The 10,000-nt window shown below is 55.9% G+C and overlaps 2 protein-coding genes across 2 annotated transcripts in view; both read left to right on the top strand.

The window, feature by feature from the left end:
- Nucleotides 1–8,930, top strand: part of LOC139201781 (rho guanine nucleotide exchange factor 40-like) — a 9,848-nt gene extending 918 nt beyond the window's left edge. The window contains exons 2-3 of the mRNA XM_070831201.1: nucleotides 7,960–8,157; nucleotides 8,457–8,930. Of these exons, the coding sequence (XP_070687302.1) occupies nucleotides 7,960–8,157; nucleotides 8,457–8,930 (672 nt within the window). The remainder of the gene's footprint in view (nucleotides 1–7,959; nucleotides 8,158–8,456) is intronic.
- Nucleotide 8,931: 1 nt separating this feature from the next.
- The window catches only part of plekhg4 (pleckstrin homology domain containing, family G (with RhoGef domain) member 4), a 23,479-nt gene continuing 22,410 nt past the window's right edge, over nucleotides 8,932–10,000 (top strand). Inside the window, 2 exon segments of the mRNA XM_070831188.1 lie at nucleotides 8,932–9,141; nucleotides 9,433–9,888. Of these exon segments, the coding sequence (XP_070687289.1) occupies nucleotides 8,932–9,141; nucleotides 9,433–9,888 (666 nt within the window).

The following is a 10,000-nucleotide window of genomic DNA, read 5'->3' as shown; positions in this document are numbered from 1 at the left end:
CACAGGTAGACTGGTCTGGAGGAGACCAGCTGGTTCTGAGTCGCTCTACCATCTGAGGGGTCGCTATGTGAACTTTTCAGCCACTCATGCATCCAATACATGGATGTAACATACGTGTTACGTGGACATATATGTGTACATGTGTATTTTTAACTCACAGCAGTGAGTGTTACTCAGCTAGCTGATGCTATGCTAGCTAACGTTAGCGTCTGTCGATCAATTCATCTGCTGATCAACTCCCCGATCAGTCGTTCTGACTGTAAATTGGTGGTGATGGAGGTCGTTTCCAGCCTGAAGAGGAGCTTTGCTGGCGTCCGGCTGGTTTTGTCATCAGTGACGCTGACGTTGGTCGTTAAAAGCCCCAATAAGTCAGAACAGGCTGAGCTCTGAGCTCATGATGTCACCAGCTGGTGAAGCTTGATCAAACTGACAGTAAAGTAACATCCGACATGTTCAGACGACATCAGGAGGACGAAAAAAGTTCAACCTGTTCTTCGCTTCTGCTGCGCAACACAATCCGGCACCAGGCTGCGCTGCGTCGGCCAATCGGACGTGTTCAGGTGCTCATTCCTGGTGGATGAGCTGTAACGTGGGTGGTGTGTTTGAACTGTGTACCTGCCGGTTGTGGAGGATAAAACTATTGTGGCTGGATGATGAACCGGTGTGTGTGATGTGTTACTCAGATTGAGACACGCCCACTGAGACACACTCTGCTGCTGGTTCCAGCCTGAAGGCGGCCTGGACTCACCTGCTCACAGGTGGTGTGACAGGAAGAGGTGCTGCGAACAGCCAGGAGGGTGTAGCGGTTCAAACCGAAGCCTGGCAGCGCAACGAGAGCTGGATGAGTCGAGGCTCCGAGTCAGACATGTTGGGACGTGTCGGGGGGGCTCGTGGATAACACATGGCACTGATGGATGACGAGGTTACACACAGACAACAACATGCAGGTATTCAGCCGGTGGAACAACTCAGCAGCTGCACTTCAACTCCAGAAAGTCCCATTCTTAGTCACTGGTAGCACAAAGGTACTAGTGAGGATGTTTCTGTCTGACAGCCTTTAACTTCCTCTGTTTCTACTGACGCCAGGTCTCTGTGGCCTCTGGGGTCTGGGGTCTGTGGTCTCTGTGGCCTCTGGGGTCTGGGGTCTGGGGTCTCTGGGGTCTGTGGTCTGTGGCCTCTGGTGTCTGTGGTCTCTGTGGCCTCTGTGGTCTGTGGTCTCTGGGGTCTGTGGTCTCTGGGGTCTCTGTGGTCTCTGGGGTCTGTGGACTCTGGGGTCTCTGTGGCCTCTGGGGTCTCAGGGGTCTGTGGTCTCTGGGGTCTCTGTGGTCTCTGGGGTCTGTGGTCTCTGGGGTCTCTGTGGTCTCTGAGGTCTGTGGTCTCTGGGGTCTCTGTGGCCTCTGGGGTCTCTGGGGTCTCTGTGGTCTCTGGGGTCTGTGGTCTCTGAGGTCTGTGGTCTCTGTGGCCTCTGGGGTCTGTGGTCTCTGAGGTCTGGGGTCTCTGTGGCCTCTGGGGTCTGTGGTCTCTGGGGTCTGTGGTCTCTGGGGTCTGTGGTCTCTGGGGGGTCTCTGTGGCCTCTGTGGTCTCTGGGGTCTCTGTGGTCTCTGGGGTCTCTGTGGTCTCTGGGGTATCTGTGGTCTCTGGGGTCTGTGGTCTCTGGGGTCTCTGGGGTCTGTGGTCTCTGGGGTCTCTAGGGTCTCTGTGGCCTCTGGGGTCTCTGTGGTCTCTGGGGTCTCTGGGGTCTGTGGTCTCTGGGGTCTGTGGTCTCTGTGGGGTCTCTGTGGCCTCTGTGGTCTCTGGGGTCTCTGTGGTCTCTGGGGTCTCTGTGGTCTCTGTGGTCTCTGTGGCCTCTGGGGTCTGTGGTCTCTGGGGTCTGTGGTCTCTGGGGTCTCTGGGGTCTGTGGTCTCTGGGGTCTGTGGTCTCTGTGGGGTCTCTGTGGCCTCTGTGGTCTCTGGGGTCTCTGTGGTCTCTGGGGTCTCTGTGGTCTCTGTGGTCTCTGTGGCCTCTGGGGTCTGTGGTCTCTGGGGTCTGTGGTCTCTGGGGTCTCTGGGGTCTCTGTGGTCTCTGGGGTCTCTGGGATCTCTGTGGGGGGGGGTGAAGGAGGACGTAGAACTGATTGAGCCCAGAGAGAGCAGAGAGCCAAGGTCTGATGGTTGTAGACCGTGGTCGGTCCTGAAGGCGTCCACAAGCTCCCCATCAGGTGAACCGTAGATGTGGAGGTGTCCCAGTACGTTGGGATGAACTCAGGTTTTATGTTCAGAGCTTTGTGATGACGGGTCACATCCTGGTTGAGAGTAAGTGGACTGTGAGATCTTCTGGTCAGATCACCAACCATAGATATTCCCAGACGGGTGTCTGATGGAGATCGGGTCTGAGAGGACCTGAGGTCCAGTCCGTGACAGAAGGAGCACCACCTCCGCTCTCTGCAGCTCCCCATCTGGATCACATTCGACACACTGACCCACTGGGCGCCGCCTCAGTTCCTGATGGGGGCAGCCTCAGTCACCCCCGGGTCGGGTGTCAGGAAGAGGAACTCCCCCACACAGGCCTTCATTTGTCTGGAGCGAGACATGTCTCAGGACGTGTTGTTGGGACGGGACAGACTGGAGCTGATGGACCACAGAGTCCTGGTCTTGGACTCCAGGAGGGGAGGCAGCGTGATGAGGCAGTGTTCCTGCAGAAGACTCCTCTTCTTCATGCTCTGGCCTGCCTGAAACCTGAAGCTGCCTCCAAGACCCCCCCCCCACATCCTTCATCTGGCAGAATTCCTTGCCACTAAGATGCCTGGACACCCCCCACCCCACCACGACTCCACCCCCTGAATTTAACACCCGTGAAGAAGATCCCCCGGACCTCTAGACTCTGTGACCTCCTTCAGTGGGAGGTGAAAGCTGCCTCACATGCAGGGAGCACAGAACATTGATCATCTGAATTTATGAAGCCCTTTAATCCATCTGTCGATATGTGTTTTTGCCCCCGTCTTTATAACATGGGACCTGAAGCTGCCCGCCGACCTCCCGTGTCACACAGTAAACCCTCCCCCCTCTGAGCAGGCGTGGTGAACTCCCCCGTGGAGGGAAGTGAGCCTGTGCTGAGTTACATGGAGGAGACTCTTCATCCGGATGAAGAAGGTCCAGCTCCTCGTCTGTTAAATCACATTGGTGTGAACTTCTCCTGATTCCTGCCTCCTGCCCCCCCAGGAGCCTCCTGCCCCCCCAGGAGCCTCCTGCCCCCCCAGGAGCCTCCTGCCCCTGGTTGGAGAGTGGTTCTGCCCCTGGGAGCGTCTCAGGCTGGAGATAAACCCTCAGCAGGTCCCAGAGGGCCGAAGCTTCATCTCTTTATTCCCACAAAGGGCTTCTGTCTTCAGACTGTTTTTCTGTTCAGACTGTTTCTATTCAGACTGTTTCTGTCTTCAGACTGTTTTTCTGTTCAGACTGTTTCTGTCTTCAGACTGTTTCTGTCTTCAGACTGTTTTTCTGTTCAGACTGTTTCTGTCTTCAGACTGTTTTTCTGTTCAGACTGTTTCTGTCTTCAGACTGTTTCTGTCTTCAGACTGTTTCTGTCTTCAGACTGTTTCTGTCTTCAGACTGTTTCTCTATTCAGACTGTTTTTCTATTCAGACTGTTTTTCTATTCAGACTGTTTCTGTCTTCAGACTGTTTCTGTCCTCTACCTGTTACCTGAGGACCCGCCTCACCTGTCTCCTCCCTCTGTGCTGTGACTGCTTCCTGACTGTCTGTAGTTCTGTCGCTGTCCTTCCTGCTTGTCGTTGATGAGGTCACACAGGTGAAGAGGCAGAACCAGGACGTGTCCTCCAGAGGACAGGTGCTACCTGTGAACCTCACCCGCTCCTCCTCCGTCTCATCTGGAAAACTGTGCCGTCGGTTTCAGCCACGTTTCCTCAGAGGTCACCTGATCCACCCAGTCACTGTAACCATGGCAACGCCTTCATCACATCCTCTCTTCGCTCAAAGTGCACTCACATGAACTGAAGGAGCTGGATGAGACCAGGTTACACAGGTAACCAGGCTCTGATGTTTAGATGTCGGTGTCATGACGACCGTGAAGGGATATTTACAGAGCTTCCACAGATCTGCAGGTAGAGCTGGACGCACCTTAGCGCTCTGCAGCAGTAGGACCTCCTGGACCCGTTCCAACACTGTCCTTACCTACCAGGATGTGCACAGGGGGGCCAGTTTCAGAGATCATCTGTGAGGGCCGACGCTCCACCACGGCTCTGATCTGTGGGACAGCTGGCCTCCTCTGTCCCAGGGGTCACTTTTAGGGGGTCAAAGGTCATGTCTTCTGTGGGTCCCCCTGTCTGTTACAGCCCCCCCCCCCCCTCAATGATTGGTTACTAAAAGGGTCGTGACCTCAGCTCTGTATGAGCTTTAGCCCCTCCTACAACCCTGCCAGAGGCCGGGGTTAAGGGGGGGTTGATCAGGTATCGGCAGGATATCAGAGTCCTGGTTCAGTGACCCTGTTACCTGCTGCCCTCGGCGTCCACGCCCCACAGGGACCGGTTTCTCAGCTGACGGTTGGTGGATGAGTCACGTTCACTCCAGCAGAGCCTGAGGCGGTAAAACGCCCTAAAGGGTCCCGCAGCCTCACAGCATCCTGCTCCCTGATTGGCTGGCAGCTGTCAGGTTACCTCACACCTGTTGGCGCCTCAATAGGAGGCAGAGATAAGATGTTTGTCACCGTCACACAGGTTCTAAATACTACAGTACCCATGAGCCTCAGCTGCTGTTGCCTTGGTGATGAAGCCAGTTAGTACAGCTGAAACTGATCCAGAATCAGGCGGATCAGAGATCATGTTCGTGCTCATCAGGTTTGTCTGTCCTGGTTCACGGAGCCAGGATCCACCCAGGAACACAGTGATTAATTTAAGAGAGGAACCTAACATCCACCCCTCTGACCTCTGACCTCTGACCTCTGACCTCTGGCCTCCTTAAAACCAGCTGGTTTTATCGTCGCTGATCACAGAAACGAAGTTTTCCCTGCGTTCGTACCTTCCAGAGCTGGAAGCTAAAACCAAAGCAGACTAACTGGAGTGTTTCCTGACAGCAGTCTGGTCTGTGGAGGATAATGAAGTTAGTATTCAGCAGGGCCTCACAGTGGGTGGCCTCTCTCTCCTTCTCCCATGGGAACCTCACTCAGCCTGCTTTGATGTGCCTCCTCCCACCTCCTCACCCCTCCTCACCCTCTCCAAACCAAGGCAGAGCTGCAGTCTCCTCACATGTATACACTCCTAGAGGTGGACTAACACTGTGTGTGTGTGTGGATGTTGACCTTCACGTCCCGTGTGTTTGTGGCGTTCAGGGTCACTTGAATAGCGTCTGTGTTTCTGTAGAGCTTTTATCTGTATCACAGCACCACCCCCCCCCGCCCCGCCCCGCCCCGCGAACACTCAGCGGTGAACAGCACACCTGCTGTGTGTCACTTTGTGTTGTCCTCCAGAGTTCCCGAAGTTTTATTTGGTTAGTTTTATTCTTAACATCAGTTGTCACTTTAAGGCTGCTGCTTTCTTTGGTCTCAGTGAACTCAAATGTTTTTCAGGCCTGGTTGAGTTTCACTGTCTCTGAGGAGGAGGAGGAGGAGGAGGAGGAGGAGGAGGAGGAGGAGGAGGAGGAGGAGGAGGAGGAGGAGGTCTGTCTGTTGGTAGGGATATGGATGAAGACAGCCGGTGTGTCGGGGGTGAACGTGGACCCTCTGAGTCTCCTCTTGTTTAGAGCGCAGCCATTGGTCGAACCGAACCGCTCCTGTTGTCCTTTATTTACTTTACTTCAGTCCAACATGAAACCAACAGGTCTGAGGTCTGTTTCCCTGAACTAAGGTGGCCAGCAGCAGGGTCAGAGGGAGCCCTCTGTGACACCCCCCCCCCCCCCACCGTAAGGCGCTCCCTTAGCTTTAGCTCCCTTAGCTTTAGCATTAAGGAGACAACTTAAAGGGGCAGTTCAGATTATTGTCTGAGCACAGAAGCTCAGTCCAGTTAGAGCGGTCTTAGTGTGTAGAATATCAGCACTCAAACACTGGCCCAGTTTAAAGTGTTCTGGGGAGCCTGGCCTCAGAGAGGGGGGTCATAGCTGCTCTGGGACGATGAAGAGTTGGCTGACTCTTCCTCTGTGCTCCTCTGTCTCTGCTGGCGTCAACAGTTTGAACTCATGATCTGTGGTGTGGCCCCCCCGCCCAGTGTCATGTGATATGCTGCTGCTAATATTGGCCTCAGCTCTACATTTGGCTGCCAGTTGTTGTCGCTGAGTCACGTCCAGAATATTCAGCTCCACTCTGGCTGCAGGGGGAAGCTGCCAGCCGGCCTCCATCCAGACTCATCGAGGCCCCGGCTGAGTCTGGTCCTCCTGCTGCCGCTCACCTTGGCGGGTACCTCAGGCTCCGGTTAGAGTTCCACATACAGCAGGTCTTATCCCCCCCCCCTCCAGAGGCGCTGCAGCTGCTCCGCTCAACGCTTCGTTTGAGAGGAACAGAAACAACCTGCTGCTTCACTCACATTCACCAGCTTCAGCTTACAGGAGGAGGTGGAGCAGGTGGAGTCAGGAGTTTCTCATTGGGCGGGGCCAACACATCCCCCTGATGACATCATAAAGGGAGGACGGTCTGCACTGAGGCTCTGAGGGCACGTGATGATAATTAAAGGACAGAACTGTGGCGGAGTTCCCTGTTTGTGGCTCACAGGTGGAGCAGTTTGATCCCAGATCCTCCACTGAAGCCAAACTGCTCCTGAAGCTTCAGTGCGCCAAAGGTTGGTCTCCCAATGGTTGGTCTCCCCCTGGTTGGTCTCCTCCTGGTTGGTCTCCCCCAGGTTGGTCTCCCCCTGGTTGGTCTCCTCTTGGTTGGTCTCCTTGGTTGGTCTCCTGGTTGGTCTCCTGGTTGGTCTCCTCTTGGTTGGTCTCCCCCTGGTTGGTCTCCTCCTGGTTGGTCTCCTGGTTGGTCTCCTCCTGGTTGGTCTCCTGGTTGGTCTCCTGGTTGGTCTCCTCTTGGTTGGTCTCCTTGGTTGGTCTCCTTGGTTGGTCTCCCCCTGGTTGGTCTCCTCTTGGTTGGTCTCCTGGTTGGTCTCCTCTTGGTTGGTCTCCTTGGTTGGTCTCCCCCTGGTTGGTCTCCTCTTGGTTGGTCTCCTGGTTGGTCTCCTCTTGGTTGGTCTCCTTGGTTGGTCTCCCCCTGGTTGGTCTCTTGGTTGGTCTCCTTGGTTGGTCTCCTGGTTGGTCTCCTGGTTGGTCTCCTCTTGGTTGGTCTCTTGGTTGGTCTCCTTGGTTGGTCTCCTTGGTTGGTCTCCTGGTTGGTCTCCCCCTGGTTGGTCTCCTCCTGGTTGGTCTCCTCCTGGTTGGTCTCCTCCTGGTTGGTCTCCTGGTTGGTCTCCTCTTGGTTGGTCTCCTTGGTTGGTCTCTTGGTTGGTCTCCTCTTGGTTGGTCTCCTCTTGGTTGGTCTCCTCCTGGTTGGTCTCCTCCTGGTTGGTCTCCTCTTGGTTGGTCTCCTCTTGGTTGGTCTCCTCTTGGTTGGTCTCCTTGGTTGGTCTCCTGGTTGGTCTCCTCTTGGTTGGTCTCCTCTTGGTTGGTCTCCTCTTGGTTGGTCTCCTCTTGGTTGGTCTCCTCCTGGTTGGTCTCCTCTTGGTTGGTCTCCTTGGTTGGTCTCCTTGGTTGGACCCACTGACAGCGTCCTGGGTCAGGGGACTGGTCCTCTCTGATCTTAACTCACCTGATCGTAAACTTGATTTAAATGATTTCATCTTAAATGTTCATGTCTGATCTGATGTCATCCTGTCTGAAGGTGTCTTTATCTCCGTTCATCAGACAGATAAAGTCCTGTGTCTGTGGTTTGAATGTGATGCTTAGGTTCTCTGGGGGATCAGGTACAGTCCCTGGAAAACAGGCTGGGATGTGGCTTAGTAGTGGATCCCAGCAAAGCTCCATGCTGTTAAAGTCTGACTCGTCTCGTTCTTCCTCTCAGGACTCTGAATCTTTGGACCGGTGCATCCAGACCACTCTGTCAGCCCTCTACCCGCCCTTCCAGGCCACATCCCCGACTGTCCTCTGTCAGGTCCTCAGCGTGGTGGAGAGCTGCTACAGAGGAGACGGCCTTCGCTACCTGATCCACTTCCTGCTGCCTGCAAAGCAGTTCTTGGCCGCTCTGCAGCAGGACGCCTGTGTGAGTATCTGCAGGGCCAAGTGGCTACTGTCTGGTCTGTAGTGGCTACTGTCAGGTCTGTAGTGGCTACTGTCAGGTCTGTAGTGGCTACTGTCTGGTCTGTAGTGGCTACTGTCTGGTCTGTAGTGGCTACTGTCTGGTCTGTAGTGGCTACTGTCAGGTCTGTAGTGGCTACTGTCTGGTCTGTAGTGGCTACTGTCAGGTCTGTAGTGGCTACTGTCCGGTCTGTAGATTACAGACAGAACAGACTAATGTAACAGAGAACAGGTTCCCTTGTAATGCCCCCCTCTGCCCCCCAGGCGCCGCACTGTGGCCGGTGGTTCCGTCATGAAGGCTGGCCTCTGTGCGTCCATGAGAAGGTAGTGATTCAGCTCTGTCCTCTGGACCAGCGCCTCCTCCGTCCAGGAGACTTCTACCTGCTGCTTTCTCCCCCTGCTCCTCCTCCTCCTGTTCCAGCACACGGCGCCTCCCGCGGGAGCTCGGCGCCGCCCCCCCCCCCGCCTGCTCCTGTGCAGCGTGTCGGCCGGCGGCCGCCATGTGGAGCGGCAGGAGGTGTCGGAGATAGCCCCGCGCTCCCTCTTCAGCATGGCCTGGCTGGATTCGGTCAACAGGCAGCGGGAGCGGCGAGGAGTTTCCCGGCTGGACCGCGTCCTCCTCTCCGCCCACGGAGACGTCTTCAGGGTCCCCTGGGAGGACCTGGTCTACCCACAATTCATCAGCCGGCCCCGCCCCTCGCTGACGGAGGACGAAGAGCCGCCCGCCAAAGATGGTGACATGCTGATTAATACGTCACACAGTACGACCGCCTCAGGACAGGATGTGAAGCTCCTCCCACCTTTCACGAAAACTGACCAATCAGCAGCGAGCAGCGACGGCGAGGAGTCGGAGGGGGAATACGTGGAGCTGACGGAGCTCCCGCTGCCTCGCTTCTCCCCCCAGAAAGGCTCCTTAACCCAGACCATCAGCCTGCAACACCGAGCCCGGGCCAGCACACATACCAGCGCACACACCGGCGCACACACCGGCACACACACCGGCACACACACCGGCGCACACACCGGCACACACACCGGCACACACACCGGCGCACACACCGGCGCACACACCGGCGCACACACCGGCACACACACCGGCACACACACCGGCACACACACCGGCACACACACCAGCGCACACACACCACAACACACTCCCAAAACCACTGACACACACTCCTCTGAAAACACACTGACTGCTGCTCCTGCTCACACACACTCCTCCTGCCCCTGTGTGGAGGTCCGCTCCCACCCGGGGCTCAGCAAGGAGAACCTGAACCGGGACTCCTGTAGACCCGTCATCCTCAGCCCCGCCCCCCCCACCTCCTCCTGGGCTCCTCCTGAAGTTGTGGGAACCGGCCGGACGTCACAGGAGCAAACAGAAGGTACAGATTCAGGCACAGAGCAGAGAGAGGAGGAGGAGGAGGAGGAGGAGGAGGAGGAGGAACGAGGGAAAGAGGAGGAGACAGTGGAAGAGAGAGAGGAGGGAGAGCTGATGAAGAGGCAGAAAGGGAAGGATGGAATGATAGTTGAGGGTGAAGAAGAGGAAGAAGAAGAGTTAGAGGGAGCACAGTGTAGGAGGGATGAAGATTCAGTGCTGTACACACACACTACTGAGGAGGGGGGAGAAGGGGAGGAAGAGGAGGAGGATGGAAGTGAAGAGACGGAGGGAGGCGCTGAGGCAGAGGAGGTGGAGGTAGAGGAGGAGGTTCAGGTTATAATTGTGCAGCAGAGTAAAGAAAGAATGGAGGAAGAGCAAGTGATGGAAGAAGGTGAGAGAGAAGAGGAAGAGAGAGGAGGTGAACAAG

This window comes from Pempheris klunzingeri, chromosome 1 (genome assembly GCF_042242105.1).
Source record: "Pempheris klunzingeri isolate RE-2024b chromosome 1, fPemKlu1.hap1, whole genome shotgun sequence".
Taxonomy (NCBI): domain Eukaryota; kingdom Metazoa; phylum Chordata; class Actinopteri; order Acropomatiformes; family Pempheridae; genus Pempheris; species Pempheris klunzingeri.
This window is presented reverse-complemented; position numbering and strand designations above follow the sequence as displayed.